General features: G+C 48.8%; 1 protein-coding gene across 1 annotated transcript in view; it reads left to right on the top strand.

The window, feature by feature from the left end:
• Window positions 1-24,093, top strand: part of LOC8052296 (adenylate cyclase type 2) — a 258,946-nt gene that overhangs the window by 130,787 nt on the left and 104,066 nt on the right. The window contains exon 3 of the mRNA XM_042291472.1: window positions 16,714-16,825. Within this exon, the coding sequence (XP_042147406.1) occupies window positions 16,714-16,825 (112 nt within the window). The remainder of the gene's footprint in view (window positions 1-16,713; window positions 16,826-24,093) is intronic.

Raw genomic sequence — 24,093 nt, 5'->3', positions numbered from 1 at the left:
ATGTTGGAAGAGTGCGACTAGTGGAACGATCGACATGATCCGTACGCCAAGCGCCCAGCGCCGGGAATCTGCCGTTCGAGCGGCCACACTCTGCTCGAGCAAAACAGAGTTGGGCGGCGCATTCGTTTCTTACATCTTTCTGCATGATCATAATCAAAACAACACGTGCACCCCATTTTCAACCACAGAGAGTTACTACACTTCACTCTTACGCGCTTATTAAAACCATATACGAACATAGACTTTTGATCAGAACTGTTTGCCGCTACCACCGCTAGGGGATTTTTTTCGGCTTCTGGTTGGTCAAGAGAGCATGCCAAGCCCTCTTTCCGACTCTGCCGCACGCCCTGACTCTGCCCGCGCCTCCCATTGACCAAACTCTCTACATATACGGCTCTGGCTAAACCAAGTGCGGTGGGGGATCGTTGGCCGAGTGTAGGGTGCCTTCATGTGCGCTTTGCTGAGGGTGGAGACATCTGGCCAATTTGTCTCACACTTTTATTTTTATTTTTTGTTCAGAAGCGCGTGAAAGAACGTGTCCCTGCACGCGCTCGTGGCGCTGACTCTGCTACGGCGACATTTTGTTTCCGTCGATTTCTTTGTATTTTACCCGTGAGCGCGTGCTGTCGGCATCGGGTACTACAAAGGGTGGCATCACCCTAAACAGAAGGACATTGAGGCACCCTAGGCCGAGTGTGTTGTGGCACCTCAGACCAGAGCACGTGGAGAAATGCTCGAGCGCGAGCTCCGTTCACAGCACGGAGCTCACGCTGCAGAACCTGTGGGGACTAGATCCTCTCGATGTGTTTGCGTTGGTCTTTCAAGTAACGTCAAATGTGCCAGTCAGTGCAGAGGCCGGTCTCTCTAGCGGTCCTTGGAGGCAAATGGCGGCGCAGCACTCAAATGACTGGCCTTTGAAAGAAAACGGCTGTGGAGCACCCACTCGTGGCACGTGTCTTGCGCGTTTCCACAACAATGGTTGGCGGTACTTGTAAAAACGCCTCTATCAAGGGCACGGAGCAAGGGGCTTTAGCAGGGACCATGGGTTCAGCCGCCCATCTGCATCCTACCGTCGTGCGATCGTGTATCACATATACTGCGTAATGCTCATTAAAGACCCTGAGCTAACAGTTGTACAGCACTTTTTGTAATCTTCAACGGGTAACAATGTCGCCCTACGAAACTGCTGCTTTCTAAAAAAACTAACGACTAATGTTGAATGCGCCCTTACATTGCACTTAGTGTGTGTGTTCGCGTGTTCGCGGTCTGTTTTTATTTTTTCTACATCTTTGATTATGCGGTTCTTAGAAGGGTATGCACTTGGGCTATCGATTTGGGGGGGGGGGGGGGGCGCAAGCGCCCCCCCCCCCCAGATCGATCGCTTTTTATAATTTTTTTATTTTACAAACAAGCAAAAAGAGAGCACAGTCGGTCTTGATTGGAGGATCTGTGAACTCGGACGATGTCCTCACATAGGGACGTAGGGAAGGAGACTTCTTTAAAAAGTGCAGACTCACTGGAGCGTGTGTGCTCCCTGAAATCTAATTTCCCCAAAATGAATATGGTGTAAATAGACCCTTGGCCGTTAGCTGCCAACTGTAGTATTTAAATTTTTCGCTAGTTCTGTACGCGGTACCTAGATGGCGCCACTGTTACACCGACCGCATCGGACGTTTCTCCTTTTGCATTATTCTGAATCGTTCACTTACTTAAGGGCCATACGCACATTTGCGTTTGAACGCGCTTGAGTGCGTTGCGGAGTCCTTGCGGCCAGGCGCGGTCGCTTGCAGAGCGACGCGCGCCTTCCCGCAACGCTCGGTAGCGCGACGCAAGCGAGTAGAGACTCGCTCAACTTTCCGAAGCGTTGCGGTGCGTTCGAGTGCGTTCGACCAATCAGAAACCGAAAGAGGAGAGGGGATGACGTGTTCGCTCGCCCCACCCGGCCGACTCGGCGAGACGTATCCGGTTCGCGGGTCGCAGTGCTTGCTTTTTCGTTTTGGAGAGCGGTGGGGACTGTATTTTCCAAGGCTGCGATGGTTCAAGCTTGACAGAACGTTGGGGAAGCCGGCGAGATTGTCCCAAGATCGAACACCGACGCTGTCGCCGTGCGCCGCCATGTTGCCTTGGATTTCGCTTACTATTGGTGAGCCACCAGCGACGATAGCGCGTTCTTATTGGCTCTTGACTGCGGTTGACTGCGTGTCAACGCAACTGTGCGTACAAGCTTGGCGCAAGCGGTCTTCGCAACGCAACGCGTCCGCTTGCCGCTACGGAACGCACCGCGCTCAAACGCGAATGTGCGTATGGGCCTTTAGTTTCTTCTCATGACGTGTACAGTTTGCCAAGTGTGAATGAGGTTTTGAAAATTACTTCATTACTTCAATTATTGCTCATTTTCATTAGAAACCTTTCACTGCACTTTTTATATTTGTTATATAAAACCCCAGTCCTACGACACCTTTCAATGGAAGGTAGTAACATTTGTGAATAAATGAAAAAAGTATATGTAATGTTGTACGATTGTGCACGTGTCGAATGTATTCAGCGCTAAAGCTGTATTGCGAGGAAAGGTTTACATGTTGCGCGTTTCCGACTTGCAAACAGTGGGACTAATAAAAAGAAAATATTTATTCACAAGAAAGTGTGATTCCTCTTTTTTTGTTATTTAAGCAACAATTTCGCCCCCCCCCCCTTCCCCCCCCCCCCCTAAAACCAATGTCTGGGACCGCCACTGCCTCCAACCAAACAGCATCCAGCTTGTCATCTTCCGGGGCGACATGGCTGCAGGAAGACTCGCTGTCGCGATCATTAATCTGGCAGCACTTTACAGAGCACGGCGCCGTTTTACAGGAACAGACATCTAAAAAAAAACAGCACTTGCACGTGCGAGCAAGGAAAAAAAAAAAGAACGCTTAGAAAGCAATTAAAATGCGTTACAAAAACAAAGAGAACAACCCCAAGAAAACGAAAGTAACAAACCGCGCTATGAAAGCCGAAACCCCGCGTCGCTTCCTATCACTAACACCTGCACTCTAAGAAATGCCTGCGCGTCTTCTCACCCGCAAAACACTCAAAGAGCGAATCTCTGCGATCTAGGAAATCAGCTCATCGAATGATGAGGTGGAACATCCGTCAAGGACCTAAGAATGAAGTCTGCGCTGTGGGATTACGCAATGCAAAAGGTTATGCTTACATTGCGTTGCGTAATGCCGCAGCGCCGACTTATAATTTCGGGGTTTTAACAGATGTTCCGCCTCATCATTCGCTGAGCTGATTTCGTAGATAGCAGAGATTGGCTTTCGAGTGTTTTGCGGGTAAGTAAAAGCGCAGGCCTTTTTTAGAGTGTGAGACAGCTGTTAAACACAGACTACTTCACTTCAGGCAGTCTCACTCAAGCACCTGAGTCAACAAGAAACACTGATCACTTAGGCGAAACGATTAGTCGAGGTAGGCGAGACTAGAACACTGCACGGGCCGGAATTTCCAGGCCCGGCCCGACCCGGCCCGGTAGAGACACGGCCCCACCCGGCCCGGTAGAGACACGGCCCGGGCCCGGCCCGAGCCCGACAGAATTTTTAATTTCTTGGCCCCGCCCGACCCGGCCCGATGGCAGTAGCCCGAAACAACCCATTCCCGTTTGAACCCGTCCTGTTTCGACCCGTTCCCGAAACGAGCTCCCCATTTGAACCCGTCCTGTTTCGACCAATTCTTTAAACGCCCTTCCCATATGAACCCGTCCCGTTTCGACCAGTTCCCTAAACGCCCTTCTCGTTTGAATTTGTCCTGTTTCGACCCATTCCCTAAACGCCCTTCTTATCTGAACCAGTTTCCGAAACACCCTTTGCGTTTGAACGCGTCCCGTTTCAACCTACTTTTATAAGGCCCTGCACATCGCAACCTCTTCGCAAAAAGTCTCCATCGTTCTAAGCCTGGTCTGCGCACCTTTTCTGTTTAAGAATATGTTCTGAAGTAGCTTTACATGTCAAAGCGTTCTCGAAATATACAACCCTTTCAGGCAAGCTTAAGTTTAATATATTCCTACTTAACCCCTTAAAGCGTTTTTCTCAAGATGGTTCCCAAAACGTGCAAGCGCGGAACGGACTATGTACACTGCGCGACACTGATACCGCGAACACGACGTTGGCTCTTTTTTCGAATTTTACTTCGAAATGGTGTTAGTAGGCACCAAAGTATACCGCTTAGGCCTGTGGCCCAGATGAGCACTTCTAAAGACACTAATAGTATTGAAAACGGCGTTTTGATTCTATGAGATAAACATAAAAACACGACGATCGCTTGTTCGCGCTAATATAGTGTCGCGCTCTGTGCAATAAGGGAGTCTTAGGATAACGTACTGAAGCACTTTGGGCAAGCTAAAATTAGCATCGCCATAGGTTTTACATCGCAACGCTATTTTTACGGTACCCAAAGCGCTTGCGTACGTTTTTCTAAATCTTCCTAATAGTGAACTAGATATTTTTAAGAGCGATGAATCAGACAGGTAGAGAAGCATATGACTGGGACTTTATTTTGTTTACAATTTATAACACTGAACCCTCGCTCACACGGAAAAAGCTTGAAGGCTTTCTAGCTTCAAGACGTCTTTTAGTTATTATTTTTAACGACGCTGTAGTGAATTTGCACTTCGCTTTTTTGTATTCAATGAACCTAAAAGATTGATGAGAAAACTTCTTGCTATCAACAACAATTTATGATTTACGGCACAAGATTGCCCAGGCACGGGCCGGCGCGGCCCGAGAACTTTTTTGTTCAAGCCCGAGCCCGGCCCGGGCCCGAGAAAATACGTGCTACCCGACCCGAGCCCGGCCCGCGGGCCGGGCCGGGCTCGGGCTTTCGGGCTGGCCCGGGCCCGTGCAGTGCTCTAGGCGAGACAGGCGGGAGTAGAGACAGCGGCGGCCAAGCTTTTGTTGGTTATTTTATGAATCTAAATGGAATTACCCAACTAGTAAACCTTTTGTAAAGAATAATAGCTCTCATTACATGGGTTATTCTTTAAACGTAAATATATGCTGCTCAAAAGGAAATTAAAACATATCACAAAGATTTAACAACCAAAATCTGCGCTGTCAATCACTCTCTTAGCTAATGAGAAGAGTTGCTATCGCACGTCACTCCGTGACGTGTTACAACCGCTCCGTGGCGTATAATACCAGCTTTGTGGCGCGCGATTTAAAAGGGGCGAAATAGCAGCAAACAAATATCTGTCTCGAGCAATAAATATTGCTGTAATCTTTTTTTTTGTTGTTGTTTTTTGCGAAAACATTGTTTTGTGACATGCTTGTCTCAATTTGGTTGTTTAAAAAGAAAAAGGTTCTTCTTTGCGTTTATTCTTTAAAGCTATCGCCATAATATACCGCGTCACAAATGGGCATTGCGATATAGCACAAAGCACTACCCTTCACCTCACGCTCACGTCACGCAGTGTTACAGCGTAGCCGTTATTTTAGGCCGAAACCCTTATTTGGCTGCGTAATTCACCTTTATTTTTACGTCTATCGCAGTGACTGGCTCTGAGAGTACTCTACCGGAAAGAAGATGCACGGGCATTTTTTGGGGTGTAACACGTGCAAAGAGACGTTTTTAAGCTCTGTCACAAGTGCATTTTGGCCATGGCTGCGAACACCGTCTTTTTTTATTTTAATACCATACTTCGAGGTGGCCGGACAGAGCATTGTACGAGACTATATTAGGGCTTGCAGGTCTTTGTTCCTCCCGTCCTGTGAAGGAAAACAACACGTCAGGGCGGTTTTTTTCTTTTTTTGTTTTTGTTTTCTTGGGGGAGGGGGGGGGGTCTAAGTGGTATGATTGGTAAGTTTATGCGCTTTACAAATACGTTTTGATTATCGACATTCGATTTTATATTAGATTTCACGGGCCCCTAACAAACATTATTGAATTTGATATGGTTTCGAGCGGCGCCCAGAAATGCGTCGTCACGGCGCTCGCGCGCTCGCTATCTTTGTGGATTTGCAATGAGCGGCTAAACCGATCCCGCACAGGAGAGAGAGCAGGATCGCAGCCTAATCACACTGAATGATTGGTCGAGCAGGAGATAGCAAACGCATAAAGACGATGACGATGCACTTTTGGCGCTGCCTGATTGGCTTCCTCGAATCGTAGTGTCGGCTGCGGTCGGACCTAAAATAAAATGGCGTTTTGTCAACAAAAAAACAATTTTAGGGAACCGTTTTTGCAAATTTGATACGGTACGATGGGCCCTCCGGTACGAAGTGCGCATGCGCGCTACCGTAGAAGACCCGCATATGCGCAGTTCGTACCGGAGGGCCCATGGTCCCGTTTGGAGTGTGCAAGAGCAGTTCCCTAATGGTATATTCGGCTGGTCACTTTCGAGCACTCCAATCATCGGAGTCGTAGCTACCAGATCCCGGAGCGCCTCCGCATCGGAGCGAGAGAATCGGCGCGCCCAGCGAACGCTCTTCAACTTTTCAGAGCGGCAAGCCGAGCGGATAGAAAATGGCGTGCGCCACTAGAGGACGGCGCGAGTCGCCCTCTAGCGGAACTTTTGCTCTTTGGATTCAAAGGGTTGAGCAGTATTCAGTGATCCATCCATCCGTAAAGCCTTGAAAAATGGCAACCGTCAACGCGGACGCTGATAAGGTCATCGCAAGCCAGCCTTGCCAAGCGGAAATTCCTGCGAAACTATAAAAAAAAGACAACATTACAGCTTGAAAACTCTCGTACTTTTGTACTTACCGCTTTGTCCGAGTAGGTTCGCACTATAAAAACATAAGCCTTGACCTTGGTCACCGTACAAGGCAACGTTGGTACAAGGCAACGTTGGTACAAGGCAACGTTAAGTACAAGGTGCGTCAAACAACTCGGCAAACTTCGCTTCGCAAACACGGTCCTCGTCGTCGTAGTCCAAGCTGCTGGTGTTGTCGCTGTCTGCTAGCTTCGCCAGCAGCACTGGCGGTGCCACCACTAACATTAAACGTCTTCGTTTCAACGACATTTCACCTCAATTCAGGGAGCACAACACAACGGTGACGGCGTCGAGACTGACGGCTGTTTTTCGCAGCCCTCTTTTTGCGGACTAGCTGCGTTCTCGCCGTCCGCTTCCGACACGAAAGCAAAACGGCGGAATGGCTGGAGTCACGTGACCGGTCGGCAGCCAGATCTCTCGCGCGCTCCCACTTTCAAGTCAGAGCGCCTTAAACCGCTCCGATTCGGAGGCCGGCGAGAGTCGGAGCTTCGAGAGCGCTCCGAAAGAACCAGTCGAATATACTTGGAGCGCCTGGCATCGACCTGCCGAATGCACACCGGCTTTTCAGAGCGCTCCAAGAGGCCGAAAAACGACCAATCGAATATACCATAAAACTCTAATATTGCACGGAAAACGTTTTACGAACTAACTACTTTCGGTCTTCTGAATTTCCTGCAATAATGCTGTAGCTTCTGAATTTTTTTTTATTTGTTGCTTTGATAACAATTAGTCGTCTTTTGTAAAGCCGTAATATTGCGATCCTGTACACTCGCTCAACAGATTTTGTTGTAAGGCATATACGCGATTATAGAAAAAGAAAAGAAAACATCAACTGCATTCGGTTTTAAGACCCAATTAACCTCTTAATTACGAAATTTAAACCCTCGTAATTGAAAGGTTTCCCTTCCAGCTGCCATCCTCCAGGCGTATAAGGTTTTCCTGCTGCGTCGGAATATTCTCTTTCAACCTTTCGACGGTGTCTTTAAGATTATGGACAGCATCTTTACTGTTCTTTGCCGACTCTTCGATTTGTGATATTTTGTTTTAACTTCATCTATTATTAATGAGAGCTTATATCTACGAGAGCTTATATTTTTTAATACCTTTACAGCATCGCAATTCTTTTATTTTTGTTTTCAAGCCACACTTTTTATCTTGCTATTTGGCTTGGTTCAGCCTCGACGTCCTCAGAAGGGACTAAAACCATCCTATTAATCATCACAAAGCTATAATGCAAAACGCTATTAGAGTATGAAAAAATAATGAAGTATCTACAGTAACCTGAATGGTGAGCAGCAAATGAACCTCAGCGGATTTGATTCCTGTTGAGCTGCTGCTCTTATTAAAACCGGTCTATAACGGTAAGCTTAATATAACACCTCTATCGACGTCCCACGTTGTTGCCCCCGCTGCGTTACGCCAGAGCGATTTACGGATGTAGGTAGTTGGCGCCAATATATGACTTTCTGAAGCTTGTAGTCATTTACCTGGAGTGACCACTGATGGAAAACCCGGGCTCAATAGCCTTATCTCCTCATGGTGAAAAGAAGTGGCATTTGAGTCGACGACATTTTTGTGAAGCTGCGGTGTTCACGGTGCCCAGCAAGTAAAGAGGCTTCCGCAGATCTTCGATAACTGTGGGCGCCAATAACCCACATAGAAGGTTCACCTTGAATAAACAAAGAAGCAGCATTATCCTGCCTAAGAATATTCCATCAGACTGTATTGCACGTCTTCAGGTCAAACTCTAGAAGAGTTGTTAGAAACATTTGCTCTACCGGTCTCTACCAATTACAACGAAGCTTCACTACTTGCTGCACTTCATGCAGAGGTTGAGGAATTGTATATTGCAATTATGGGAATTTACTCTGGAGCAAAAGAGCCCTACTTCAACGCAATTGCTTCAAGTTTATGAAACTATCACACCGTCTGCTGAATGCTTGGCGCACGTCACCACCCTTCCAAGTTTACGAGATGTGTGGAATGCGTTCAGAAAGCTCTATTCAAACAAGAAGGTTGGTCGTGGTGAAGGAGACCAACCTTTAAGGAGAAAATCAGGCTGCTCTCACTTTCATCATGGCAGAAGCCACCCTTGGCTTTTTCTGCTAGTGTCGAGGACTGCTGGTAAAGTCCGAGAGATGCGTTCATCTCCGGATTTCGGCCAGAATCCAAGCTTCCTGCGAGTAGAGAAGCTGCTAGTGACGAGTGAAATAGTCCTCCTTTTCTAACGGCCCAGCATCATTTCATGCTTATAGGGATCGAACTTCCAGTCGAAGGTAAGGCAGGGAACACATGAGCGGTGATAGTGGGCGGTGCACCGCGATGCTTTATCTGTATCGACAAGACCCGAGCATCGCGGTTCCGCGCGGAAGTGACGTAGGAACACCAGCACCCGTTGCTATCGATATTGGGGTGCGCTGGCGCGCGGCGGCGGTTTTCGTCGCTCACGTTTACCCTGATTAAGACAATACTTGCAGCTAAATCAAAATAAAAAGTACAACATTGAAGACCGGGTATATCACAGATATAAACGCACAATCAATAGTTCTAAACAATGCAGAGAGGAATGCCAAAAGTTACCCAAGGTCTTAAAGTACTGTATCCCATTACACCCCACCCTGTTTCTTGAGGAGTACCACCTCAAATCACGTGAAGGTCTTTTAGCGTTTTGTGAAAAATATAGGATTGTTTTTCGGACTTTATTTCAGCGTCAGTTACAGCGCACAATTGCTAGTGTTTTAATCTACTTGGTTCGGCGTACTATGACCACCTTGCGCCCTAAGCCCAGCAACCAACAACGACAGCGGAATGTCACAAATTTAATTGCTTAGAGTCAGCTTCACGCTCGAACAGCCAACCATAATAGGAAGTTTATAGAAGCGCCTCAAAATCAATGACAGGATCGATCGACCCGCGAGTCTGTGTTGTCGTTGTGGAACGCCGCCAGGCTGGTCGGAACAGTTGCCAATATGGCTTTGTTTGCAGTGTTCCGCTTCAAATGCGCAAAAGCTATTTTCCTTTCGGAAAAAGACTGAACAGCATGAGACCAGGTGGTAAACACGCGAGTGTGTGTCTTTTACTATGTAAATTGTGATAGGGAAAGTAAGAAAATTACAGGAAATGTGGGAATAGTTTCAGCCCGCCAAGGACGGAAACGAGAGAAAGGTAGAACTTTTAAAAGTGCGATTTGTTCTTTTTGCATCAAGGTTTAAAGGTACTGGATTTTGGACTGAAGGGCCTCTGAGTTCTACGCCTTGACTAAAAAACGCGACCTATAAAAGACGCAACAATGGAAAGAAAAATCTTGAACTCCAGCTTTCGTTCGCTTAACTTTTTTTAGTAATACTATTTATATGTCTCAGTTCTTTCGGTGCTAAGGTATCAGCAATCATTTTAGGTGCATTACGAATCGTATTGCTGGTTGGGATATAGTTACTTCTATATTGATTAGGTAGTTGTAGTAGATCTTTTTTTTTCCTCCGCTACGATATCCCCAAAGAAAACGCCGCAGCTGCGCATGCGCGCCGCCAGCCTTGTCTGCATAGTTCAATGTCTTGTGGCGGATTACGGAGCGCTATCCGGGTGCTTAGCGGGCTGCGGAAACGGTCTACTACAATTCCCTACTAACTTAGGGCTGTGTTTACCGAGCCAGTAAATGAAAATCAACTTGTATATTAACTTACACTACAAATAAAAGTGATGAATAGTATATCGCTGATCAAATGCCAGAGTTTCATATTACAATTTCCTACGTGGCTTTGAAATGAAAACTATGTTGCTGAGGTTTTAATAGCAAAAATCGTTTATTATACACTCTAAAAAAAGCCCGTGAGTCTGCTTTCCCGCACAACACTCGGAGAGCCAATCACCGCAACTTACGGAGGCAGCTCAGCGAATGACAATGCCAAAACATATGTTTAGACCAAAAAACGCAGTCCGAGTTGTGACATTAAGCAATGCAAGCGTGACGTTTTGCATTGCTTAATGTCACAACTCAGACTGCGTTTTTTGGTCTAAACATACGTTTCGGCATTGTCATTCGTTGAGCTGCCTCCGTAAGTTGCGGTGATTGGCTCTCCGAGTGTTTTGCGTGAAAGTAGACGCACAAACATTTTTTAGAGTGTGCTGGGCCAAGAGTTCAATTTTGTTTTCATAACCAACTTTCAAAACCTCAAAGCTACGTACAGTTTTACCAAACCCTAACGCATTCAAGCGAGCGCGCGACTTTTAGATAGCCAGCCCCAGAAAGGTCGAGGGCCAACGTAAGGCGGGGGGGGGGGGGGGGGGGGAGAATTAAAATATTTGGAAGAGTGTTCTTGTGCTATATGCTTTTTGTAAACTAGCAGCTTTGCCGACCTCTTTAGCTTTGGCTCATTTATAAGACTTCTTCCGGCCCAAACTTGGTGTGATAACCAAAATTAAAATGACACCGCCCCCCAACGTGTTCGGATCTTTAATTGAAGAAGAGAGCACGCATACTGTAGTTCTCTTGCTGAATTCACTCAGGAAATAAACAAGGTTAACACGACTAAAAGAAAACCCTTAATACGACAGTTCTTCCTTTCCAGGCAGTTTTTACAAAAGCAGTCTGAGAAATTACTTGTATTTTAATGGTGATACTTTTCGAAAGCAATAATCTCAAGCTCATTGCTTTATTTTTGACAGGTGGTCTTGGCGATCGGGAGTCCGCGAGCCGAAATGCGTTCTTCGACGAAGAGCTCGTGGTTGCAGCAGCGAAATTATTGTACAGGTCATTTACATGACAAAAAGCTGAGAAGCAAAAAATAAAGGTAAACCCAGGGCAAATTAACATAGCTTAGAATAAACTATGTAAACACATTAAAAGCTTTGCGTTTTGAGCGGGAAACGATCGGCGAGATGAGATGACAATGGCGCATGCCATTTCTAGCGCTGAGAGATGGAAACGGGGACTTGCAGTCGATTGCCTGCGGGCCACGTGTTTGAGACTCCTGGTCCAGAGACGTTTTCAGTTTCTTGATTTATTTTTATTTCGGCGTACTTTTTTCCGTTTTTCTTCTTTGTCTTGAAAGCAAAACTTCCGGATTTTTTTTAAATTAATTGTATTATGTATATATGTTCACATGTTGTTTTTTTCGGTGATAGGGGGGGTATAAATTCGTTCACACCACGAAAACCGTATGTTGCCTTTCTTTTGCTTGTCCTCTGTCAGCGATTGGCGAATAGTTACAAAGGACTGTCTTTAGCACAGTGCTCTCGTGAGGAAAACGCAACTGCCATTTGAATGGGGACAATCCGGAATTTATGCGGTTCGGCCTAAGATGTAAGCAGACAAATTCGTAATATAGCATTTGTGTGTCACAATAGCGTGTATCGTCTTGTATTATAAGGACTAAACACGCACGGACAGCTACAGGCGATTCAGGTATCGACGTGTGCACTTCCCTACCCAAGAAGAGCATAGCAAAGAACGTTGATTTCCACCTGTAATCTAAATCGCAGTTACTTTACATCATTACAAAAATCCACATACGATGTTTCTTAAGCGGTTCTTTATATACAGGGTGTTTTTTTTTTTTTTTTATTCTTGCAGATTTGTTTTGAAAAAGGCCATGAAAGCTACACTTATGTGGTTTGTGCGAATTACATATAGGACATTATGTGGGTGGATAATGTTTGCGATAAATCGGCTAATTAAAATACTAATTAACTTTTAATTAGTGAAATAGACATATGGTTCCAATTAGAAATTTGCTGAGCGTCGTCCAAAACCCCTGAATTCGTCATTTTGAGGAAGAATTTCAGCGCGTGAGAAGCGTAGTAGTGCACTAAAGTTACCACTCGTGGAGCAGGTACAAGGTTAGAGGTTTCGGTAAGGCGCCCGCGCAATTTTTGTGTCTCTTATCTAGCCCCAGCCTTGTACTTGCTCCACGAGTGGTAACTTCAGCGCATTACTGCGCTTCTCACGCGCTGAAAGTAAAAATGACTGATTTAGGGGTTTTGGACGACGCTCAGCAAGTTTCTAATTAGAACCATGTCTATTTTCAATAATTGAAAAGTTAATTAGTGAATTTTAATTAATTAGCAAAGTTATCGTAAAGATTAGCCTCCGACATAATGTCCCCCTGGGCGTATAACTCAATCGCATAAACCACATAAGTGTATCTTTCAGGGCTTTTTCTAAACCAAATCTGAAAAAAGTGGTATATATTAATGCCTGCTCTTTTATTTTGTCTGTTTGTGACAGTCAAGTTAGAGAGAGACAGACAACTTACACTCATGACAATATGAAGATCATTTGCGGCATATAATCGGCTCTAGATCACGTGACCGCTTGTTCTGGTTTGAGCTAAAGGGATCATGAAATTATTTTTAGAGCGCAGCTCTTAGGCGCCCGTTTGCTGCTTAAGCGGCATCGCCGTCGGCGTCGGCGTCAGCGTAATTGCGACCCCCACCCTCCTCCCCCGAGGACCTCGGGAGGTCCTCGGGTTCTTTCGAAAGAACCTTGAGAGAACTTTGGGTTCCTTCGGGAGGACCTCGGGTACCTCGGTGACCTCGGGGAGGGGGGGTCACGTGACCCACCCCCGAGGTCACGTGACCCCCTCCCCGAGGTCAAGTGACCCCCCGAGGTCACATGACCTCCCGCATCAGTACCCTTCCTTCCTCATCAAGAGCTGCGCTCTAATTCGGCGTTACAGGGAGTTGTAAACGGCTTTCACCTTTTCACTTCTTTTTCTTCAACTCAGAAGCGAAGTGAGAAGTAAGGTGATCGTGACGTGCTTTGGCACCAAAGGCGATGACTTCAAACTTTCCACCCTGCCTTTTAAGCACACCATAGAACTTGCCGTTCCCAAGTGATTATAAGTACCATCACGCCACTCATTGGCCACAAACGCGAATTCAAATATTCGTCGACGGGTTCACTGTTGACGAGCGCATACGTCCGAGTGACGCAGTTCTCGTGCCCAGTGCGTGAGCTGGGTGCGACTGACTTGCTCGAGCGCGGCGGGTGCATCACAGTGAAGAGACAGAACTTTTGAAGGAAAGAAGGTACAAAATAGTCCGCTACATTTTCAGATTTTCGTACCAAAAAGAAGGCTTTATGCTTTCTACGCTCGTGTACTAGTATTATTTTCGCGCACTAAACAATGTACGATTAGTAAAATTCTAATAGATCCCAGCCGAAAATTTATTTTATGGTAAGCAGTGAGAGAGTGCAGGCGAGCTGGTAATCAATCGACATCTTGTAAACCCTGAGATGGGGAACGATAAAAAAAACGGACGAACACAACAAAATCTCAAAGATTTTCTGATGTTCGTCCGTTTTTTTATTGTTCCCCATCTCAGGGTTTACAAAATGTCGCTTATTTTATGGTCCCTTTAAAAAAGTCAGCGCTGCACTTTTTCTTTTTTACTTGCTTCGCGACTGCTATTGCACGGCACCACGATTAAAACCCTTGCGTCTAACGCAATGACAGGCGCAAAAAATCTAACGCGTGTTTTATATGTTATGAATATCGAGGAATACATCTAAGCGGTATTTACTGAAAGTACAAATGTGATTCCGTCACTCTTTTAACAAAAGAAACTTTTCATGGGTCGTACGCTGCAGATTGACGCTACCGCGGGCGCGTACTCAGTCGGCTGTTGAAGTGGTGTAAGAAGCTCCCGCTAGTAATGCAAAGCTTGTGCGTGCGATCTACAAATATTACAGGATCTTCAATGAACACTGCACTGCCGAAAACACGACCAATGTGCTCCGCGTGCCTCGGTTGAGATAGCTTCGCAGCTATCGAAGCTTGCCCGGCTTAGTGACTTCGATTTATTAGCGCATACCTTGTGCCCCGAAGAAAAAAACAAACAAAAACACAGTTTTTGAATGGGAACCTAACACTTTGGTTCCCCGGTGCAGCTTGGGGCATCGCAGAGCGCTAGTGCAGAAGTTCTGCGCATGCGCAACGTGGCAGTCCAAGCTGTTTGGGAGACCTAAAGCGTTGAGGCCACTATTCTAAAACTCTATAATGCCTGGTTTCGCTAAAGGTTCCTCCGCTTTGCTTGGGGAGAGAAGAAGACGTTTTCTTCCTCTTTTCTAGTCGCTTCTACTTGAGGGCCCGTCGATAGACGGAAGCAAACCGCGGTTACTGTCTCTTTCCTCCTTTTCTGCCCCCTGTTCGCGGTGTGGAGCTCAAGGGCCACGCCGAAATTCTCCAACGTGACAGCCAGGGCCGCAACAGCTGCAGCGTCCTTGTATTTAGTGACGTACTGCTTGGTATAGACGGCAACTGCGGTGATAAAACCGCTGGAGTGCCTGCCAGCGGCTTTCTTAGTTGGCGTGTGCGAAAGAAGAGGTCGCGGCCGGAAGGTGCCGGCGAGTGACGCGACGGGAGACGCGGTTTGAAAGGCCGCAGGAGAAGAGGACGGCATCGATCTCCGGTTTTTCTTCCGAAGCCGCACCGCTGGCGTGTCCCGGATCGCGGTTAACACTCACTTTGACGCTGGGTGGTCGCAGCTGATCGCTTCCGGGTACCCCATCTTGTAGGCGCGCTAATATTTATGTCACTATGAACGAAAACGCGATCGACTCCCAGCTGAGGTGAAAAAGGTTTTGTCTTTAGATCGCGGCTCGTGATCTCAGGCACAGCGCGCGCAATCCACTGGTGCCGGCATGCAGCGTCTCCTTTGTTGCCCGGGGATCGCGTACCCCTTACAAAAATTATCAATGAGCTTTTATTAAGTTTCGAATGTATTCTTATAAAATATTATACGCGGCTTGCGTTTGACGCAAGCCATACGTTCCTTGCGTGTGTAATTTCTACTCGTTGGTGAGGGAAACAAGCCCGATAGGGATTAATGTATGCTACAGAAGGTAGAGAAATCCGCGGCAAGGCCGCCCCAACGGCCAGGTGTTAGTGCAAGCCATGGCGTCATATAGGCTCTGCACTAAAGATATGCCTGTACTTCTGTTTTAGAGTAGACTGCGACAACTTTTTCTTATCCTGCTTTAATCGTCAACCTACGATCCTTTTTGTTGCTTTTTTCTGTTCGTTCATTGCTGTGGATACGAGTTCCTCTGCGTCAAAAATTTAAGTGAACAGAATTCAAAAGTTCTTTCGGTAGAATTTTTCATTTAAAAAGGCCATGAAACAATATTTATACTTTCGCTATATACTACTTAGAAACACACCCGAAACTTAATAACCGAATAAACCTGCCTTGGTTTTCTTTCTAATCAAAGACAGTCGCAAAAAAAAAAGAGAAATATGATTTTTTTTTATTTTTGTTTGGCGACCTTTTTTTGACCAGAAAGGAAACCAAGGCAAGTTTTCTACTTTGCCAACCCGAGCCACGCGCTGGGGTTGGCAAAGTAGAAAACGCGTGCCGAGCTCCAGGAATTGTTAGATTTCGGTTTCCCCATCACCGTAGTGCTGGGACACGAGCCACTACCCCAGTGTCCGCCGAGGCATTGCTTGTTACGACCCAAAGTCGAACACTCACGCAGTTCTCGTGTCCAATCCATAGGCCGCGCTCGATTGTTGACAGGCAGGTAGTTTTGATGCCACAATTACGTCATCAAGTTTTGTGAAGAGAGGACTCAAAAGAAATAGTCCCCATTTATCCTCGCAATTTCACCGACACAAAGAAGCTTCTGAATCAGTGCTGGTTTGTGCGAGTATAGTCCTTTGCATCGCTAATCAACGCGGCGAAAAATGCAGAGTCACTGAGCTGTGGACGCATTCGTGGCGTCTGATTTACCGCACAACAGAGCAACAGCGCATGCTCAGATGGGATTCAACAGCCCAGCAGACAAAAATGGCAGCACACCGAAGGCGATTTTAGCGAAGGTCCATAGTTGGTCCAGTACACCTCTGCAAAGTCATGAACATTACAACCCGATACCTTCTCGTGACCCCTTTCATATTGCATCCCGAGTTTAAATGGATAAGGGTGGAACAGTTATTGATCTTCATTCAACGCTCTTTTCTACGCAGTATCCTGTATGCCGACATCGTTAACTTCACCAGGCTTTCTGAACAACTCTCGGCTTCGGATCTTGTGCAAGCACTCAACGAACTCTTCGGTCGCTTCGACCAAATTGCTCAGGTAAGAGAGCTTTGTTTGCACCCAACGTTAGCTGTGCGGCCAAACCAAACATTTGTCTTTAAATTAACGTAGGTCTGGTAAGACTGTTGATCACCTTCAATCGACCTAATATATCTATTCTCACATTAATTGGGATGACATTTTTATTATATTAGTTACGCTCTTTTATTTTCAGATAATTAAAAAATAAAACCTAGCGATTTTTTTTATTGTTCCGTGTCGTAATGCGCCCGGCACACTAAATTCATTGAAGTATATTCATTTTCACTAGGCCAAACAGAGTTGCTAGAAGGGGCTCCAAACGACTTAATGAATGGTTTCTAATCTTGCGAGTTGAGTCAGCTTTATCGTATTTGATGCCAATACTGTGTCAAAATGCAGCGGGACAAGAAATCTAGGAATATGGGCATGTTCATGAATATTGTTTTCTGGTCGGTGCAGAACTTTCGGCGTCGACCTCGCGCAAAATCGAAGCGATCCTAGCGGCGTAGTGCCGCACAAAGCGTCTTGGGTACATTTTTATCCACCGTTTCGGTTTCAATTTTCCAGCCTGAATTCACGACATTCCGTCATGGCCAAATACAGCGCATGTAGTTTCGAGTATATGACTTTCCTGAAACGCATGGTGTTGCCTACCGATACGTATAGAATACGCTGTGGCAAGTTTTTCGGGGGCTGCGACGTACCAGAGTTTGTGCGCAGGTAAACAAAGAAAGACGAATTGTACTGGACCGACCATTCTGCTCTATAGCCTTAATATCGTAGACTTCTCAAACGATCCGCGACACGGGAGGGTCGTGCTCCAAGCTGGGTTGGTAGCCGGGCCTAGAGAAAGCTACGGGACACTGCAGGCGTTACTTCCACTTCTCGCTAAGTGAGTAATTATGGCCGATGGAGGTCCGTGTTTCAAAGGATGCAATGCAAGCGAGTGCTGACTTTATTTTTATCCGGTGCTAAGATGTACTACTTTGTCAACGGGGCAGTCGAAATCGAAACCATGCCACTCCTCTCCATGGCCGAAAATGTCCTATAATACAACGCGCGCAATGTTGCATGCGGGGATTTTTTATCGTCTGTGGTTTTTTTAACGATATATTTCACTGCGTGACTTGTCCTTTACACTGAATTTACAATTGTAAGTGGTGCCCGGGAAATTTTAGGACATGCGAATTTTTTGTGAGTGTTTCAAGCTGCGTGCGACACAAGACGCTTGACTACTCATTTTTGAGTAGGTAGATAGGATGATTGACGACGCTCCCTAATTGAGCGCATTTAAAAAGTTGGGCAATTTTGTCCAATGTTTGTTTTCACTTCCTTTGTGGAAGACGACAGAATTTTCTACGTTTTGTCTACGTGCTAATCAAAGAGAGCCCCATGTCTTTTGTTTTTATCTGAAATTCACATATTTGTGCCAACAATTTTAAAGTTTGAAGTTAGATTTATTTTAATTATTACGATACAAGCGCGGTAGGGAGAGTTAGTAGCAAACGCCATTTTTTCCAGATTGGCCCTCCTCCTCGGCAGTTTACAGCAATTGCAATATTGCCGCGCGCAGGGCTGAGAAAGCAACGCTCGGTCACGGACCTCCAGAAAGTTCCCGTTTATTCATGTAGCGCACGTAACTTCTATTATTCATATCCATGTATCTTCTGCTTTTGTTTTTCTAGAAAGTGCGTGTTCATTCTCGCCCCGATCACGCGACGCTCGAGGCGCTTTCGCCGAATCTTCGAGATAGCGACGTACTCTAGATAAGAGGCCGCCCGCGACCTTGTCGAGTCAGTCTCCCCTCAGCGTTTGATCATGCTGCTTCACCGCCTTCGACGCCCGCGACGCTCTGTTGTTATCTTTCTTTTGTACCCTTTTATTTTTTGGCACAAGTTCGCCACATTAAACGTTTATTTATTCCTGTTTATTTCTTGTTTATTAGTCACCACCCATGACATTTTGGTGGAGGTGCTGGGTACCGCATGTCCGTGCAGCGCAGCCCTCCAAGTTCCCGCACTACAAGTCCGAACCCAAGCTCCCGAGGACCCAACGAAGACCAGATCGAGACTCGATCAAGTCGCCGAACCCAAGGGCTACACCCGGAATACGGACTTTTACCACCCAGGACCAGGCAGCCGACGATGGCCAACCAGTCGCAGACCCCCGCCGCTCCTGCCGCCGTCTACCTACCCGTCGCTCCTCGGACACCGGCTCCATTCCACGGCGAGCAGTACGAAGACGTCGAAGACTGGATTGACCAGTATGAACGCGTTGCCCGCCACAATTGCTGGACAGACGAGCAGCGCCTACACAATGTCTATTTTTCGCTTGAGGAGACTGCCAAGCACTGGTACGAGAATCATGAGTCCTCCCTGACGTCGTGGGACATTTTCAAGAACGATCTCAAGGCTACCTTCATCAACCACCACCGCCGAGAGAGAGCCGAGGACCTACTGCGAACCCGAACCCAGGGCCCCAACGAGAGTGTCACCGGTTTCGTAGAGGACGTCCTGCGCCTGAGCGCCCGCGCCGACCCTCGGGCTACAGAAGAGAAGAAGCTACGAATCCTCATGCGGGGCGTGAAAGAAAACATCTTTGGTGGCCTTGTCCGCAGCCCTCCGACAACTGTCGAAGACTTTGTCGCCGAGGCAACGAACATCGAGCGTGTCCTGCAAGCCCGAGCCAGCCACTACCAGAGGCTACCCGGCGTCAGCGCGGTTCCGCCGTCCGCTTGCGACCTTGGCTCCAGCATCCCAAGCATTCGCGAGATCATTCGCGACGTCGTCCGGGAGGAGCTGCGAAAGCTACTACGCGCCGCGGACCGACCAGCTTCGCTCTCCATCGCTGAGGTCGTGCGGGAAGAGCTGCAGAGAGCCATTCAACCAGAGGCTCCCATCAGCGCAGCAGTCTCCGAAGAACCCGCGCTAACTTACGCCGCAGTGGCCCGACGGCCACTGCCTCCTCCTCGCGCCTATGTCGCGCCGCCCCGACGCCACTCCCTGCGCCGCAGCACGACCGACGCCGCGACGACCAGCCCCAGTACGCCAGCCAGGAGCCCCGTGCACCCCGGAAGACCGATGTGTGGCGAACGCCCGACCGACGCCCCCTGTACTTCCACTGCGGGGAGGCAGACCACACCTACCGCCGATGCCCATACAGTCGACTCGGGCTGTGCGGATTCCACCCAAGCGACCCGCGCCCCCGGTATGGTGAACGCCCTCGGGAGATCGACGAGTACCTGCGACGACCCCAGTCCCCCGACGCTGCGTCCCGCCGAGAGTTCCGGTCGCCGTCAACGCGACGTCCAGCTTCGCCGATGCACCGACCCCGACGTGAAAGCCTGTCGCCCCTCGCTCCTCGCCGGGGAAACTAGGCGCGGCAACCCCTGGAGGTGGAGTTGCCGAAGACGACCGACGTAAAGAGCCTCCACGAACGACGGAGCGCTCCCACTCTCCCGACGCTACGCATCACAACGAAGCTCCTGCTTCGGTGTCCAACAACTTAAACGTTGTTATTGACGGCCTCGACTCATCGGCACTCGTGGACACCGGAGCAGACTACTCAGTCTTGAGTGGGAGGCTCTCTCGCCGCCTGCGAAAAGTCACGACGCCGTGGAATGGACCCCAAATACGAACCGCCGGAGGACATCTCATCACGCCAGTCGGGAGATGCACTGCTCGCGTCGAGATCCACGGTGAAACGTGCCCTGTCAAGTTCGTCGTTCTGCAAGACTGTTCGAGGGACGTTATCCTCGGAATGGACTTCCTCTGCGAGTATGGCGCCGTCATCAACCTCGGGGCAAACCAGTTGACGCTGCGGAAACCTGTTTTTTTCGCCGGTGGAGACCAACACGACATCAACCGCGATCCGAGTTATCGCCGACCATGTGAACCTACCGCCGCGGTCGAGTGTTTTCGTCCCCGTTATAGCCGACGCAGCCATGCATGGTGAAGCTCTTCTGGAAGGCAGCGTCCAACTGCTCCTCGAAAAAGGAATTGGCGTCGCAAGAGGCGTAACGGATCTCCAAGAAAGACGCACAACTGTTCTTGTGACGAACTTTCGAGAGGAGCCGCAGCACCTAACGAGGGGTACCACCGTGGGCCACGTCGAGGAGCTTCAAGCGCCAGCGGTGGTCACCGCAATCTCCGAGGAAACCTCGTCGCCACAGCAGAAGAGCACGACGCCGCCGCCGCTCGACATTGACCCCGAGCTCCCAGCTACGAAGCGCCGGCAACTGATTGATCTCCTTGCCGAATACAGTGACTGTTTTGCCACGACATCAAAGATTCGCCAAACACCAGTGGCGAAACATCGCATTGTTACCGACGACGACGCACTTCCTGTCCACCAGTCGCCGTATCGGGTCTCCTTAAAGGAAAGGAAAGTGATTCAAGATCAAGTCCAGGAGATGCTCGACGACGACATCATTCAACCCTCAAGAAGCCCATGCGCGTCCCCAGTCGTCTTTGTAAAGAAGGACGGAACCCTGCGGTTCTGCGTGGACTATCGTCGACTGAACGCCGTGACAAAGAAGGACGTCTATCCGCTCCCCCGCATCGACGATACGTTAGACCGACTGCGCCACTCCCGATATTTTTCGTCGATGGACCTGAAGAGTGGTTATTGGCAGATTGAAGTCGACGAACGTGACCGGGAGAAAACTGCCTTCGTCACTCCCGACGGACTATACGAATTCAAAGTGATGCCGTTCGGACTTTGTACAGCACCAGCCACCTGCCAGCGCGTCATGGACACCGTGCTGGCAGGTCTGAAATGGCAGAGCTGCCTCGTCTACCTGGACGATGTCGTGGTATTCTCACGAGATTTCGACGAACACCTCAGACGACTTCGAGCCGTGCTTCAAGCCATCAAGACCGCCGGCCTGTCACTCAAGCCAACAAAGTGTCGGTTCGCCTATGGGGAACTAAAGTTCCTTGGCCACGTCGTGAACAACAAGGGTGTTCTACCTGACCCCGAGAAGACCCGCGCCGTAGCTGCATTTACGCCGCCGTTTGACAAGAAGGCCGTGAGAAGATTTCTCGGACTCTGTGCCTACTACAGGCGCTTTGTTCGAGACTTCGCCAAGCTATCCGCACCGCTGACACACCTCACGAAGGACGCCGTAAAGTTCAAGTGGACAGAAGAACACCAGAGGTCATTCGACGAGCTCAAACGAAGACTCCAGACGCCCCCGATTCTTGGCCATTTCGACCAGTTTGCTGAAACCGAGATCCACACCGACGCCAGTAACACCGGACTGGGTGCGGTACTAGTCCAAGTGCAGGACGGAGCCGAGCGAGTTATCGCACACGCAAGTCGGACGCTGTCTAAAGCGGAGAGGAACTATTCAACGACCGAAAAGGAGTGCCTCGCTGTCGTATGGGCAATAACAAAGTTTCGCCCATATTTGTATGGAAGTTCTTTTCGCGTAGTCACAGACCACCACTCGCTCTGCTGGCTGGCGAATCTGAAGGACCCCTCCGGACGCCTCGCTCGGTGGAGCCTACGACTGCAGGAGTTCGACATGACCGTGGTGTACAAGTCCGGCCGGAAGCACAATGACGCCGACTGCCTGTCAAGATCCCCAGTCGAGGCCGGTCCTGCCTGCACCAAAGAGGACGACGATGAGTGTTTCCTCGGCGCTCTGGATGTAAGCGACATGGCAGCACTCCAACGAGACGACCCTGAGCTGCGAGCACTCATCGAACACCTAGAGGGGCAAGGAAGCGCCGTTCCCCGCGGTTTTGTACGAACACTGCCAACCTTCTCCATCCGACAAGGCGTACTGAACAAGGAGAACTTCAGCGACAACAACACGGCGTGGCTGTTGGTGATCCCTTCCAGTCTTCGAGAAGAAATTTTTCAAGCCTGCCACGATGACCCGACGGCGGGACACCTTGGTTACAGCAGGACTCTTGCGAGGATACGCGAAAAGTACTACTGGCCCAAGCTTGCGAAGACAGTACACCACTACACCCGATCTTGCCACGAGTGTCAACGAAGGAAGAAGCCACCGACGAGACCGGCAGGACTTCTTCAGCCTATTGCGCCGCCATCTGCCCCATTCCAGCAAATCGGTATGGATTTACTCGGACCTTTCTCACCGTCGACGCAAGGAAACCGATGGATAATCGTCGCAACCGATTATCTCACGCGGTACGCCGAGACAAAAGCCCTTCCATCAGGAACGGCTGTTGAAGTCGCCAAGTTTTTCATCGAGTCCATTGTCCTCCGGCACGGCGCTCCCGAAGTCCTGATCTCAGACCGTAGATCATCATTCATGGCCCAGCTGACGCAAGAAGTCCTTCGTCTCAGCCACACCAGCCATCGTCGCACCACGGCGTACCACCCGCAGACCAACGGGCTGACGGAGAGACTCAACAAGACCATCGCCGACATGATCTCCATGTACGTCGACGTGGAGCACAAGACATGGGACGAGGTGTTGCCGTACGTCACGTTTGCCTACAACACGGCCGTACAAGAGACCACCGGAGTGACACCCTTTCAACTGGTGCATGGGCGCAAAGTAACGACCATGCTGGACGCGATGCTGCCCCATGAGCCAGCTGACAGTGAGAGCGACGACGCCCAGATGGTTGCTCAACGGGCCGAAGAAGTCCGCCAGCTCGCCCGACTCAGGATTCAAGACCAGCAACGCGTCGACGCGGGCCGCTACAACCTTCGTCGCAGGGACGTTCACTTCCAGCCCGGAGACAGGGTGTGGGTTTGGACGCCCATCCGTCGCCGCGGCCTCAGTGAGAAACTGCTGAAACGGTACTTTGGACCATACAAAGTACTTCGTCGCCTCGGCGAGCTGAACTACGAGGTGATGCCCGACGGAACACGAACATCGTCACGCCGCCCACCACGACCTGAGGTCGTCCACGACGTGCGCCTGAAGCCGTACTACGCTCGATAGGACTGTGGACCTTATGTGCTCCAAAAGACTCTTTAGTTTATCGTTCTTTTTTATTTTGTTTTGTTTTACACTGCATCGGGGCGATGCACTTTTAAAAGGGGGAGTAATGCCGCGCGCAGGGCTGAGAAAGCAACGCTCGGTCACGGACCTCCAGAAAGTTCCCGTTTATTCATGTAGCGCACGTAACTTCTATTATTTATATCCATGTATCTTCTGCTTTTGTTTTTCTAGGAAGTGCGTGTTCATTCTCGCCCCGATCACGCGACGCTCGAGGCGCTTTCGCCGAATCTTCGAGATAGCGACGCACTCTAGATAAAAGGCCGCCCGCGACCTTGTCGAGTCAGTCTCGCCTCAGCGTTTG

This window comes from Ixodes scapularis, unplaced genomic scaffold (genome assembly GCF_016920785.2).
Source record: "Ixodes scapularis isolate PalLabHiFi unplaced genomic scaffold, ASM1692078v2 PGA_scaffold2__306_contigs__length_199485367, whole genome shotgun sequence".
In the NCBI taxonomy this organism is placed as follows: Eukaryota; Metazoa; Arthropoda; class Arachnida; order Ixodida; family Ixodidae; genus Ixodes; species Ixodes scapularis.
This window is presented reverse-complemented; position numbering and strand designations above follow the sequence as displayed.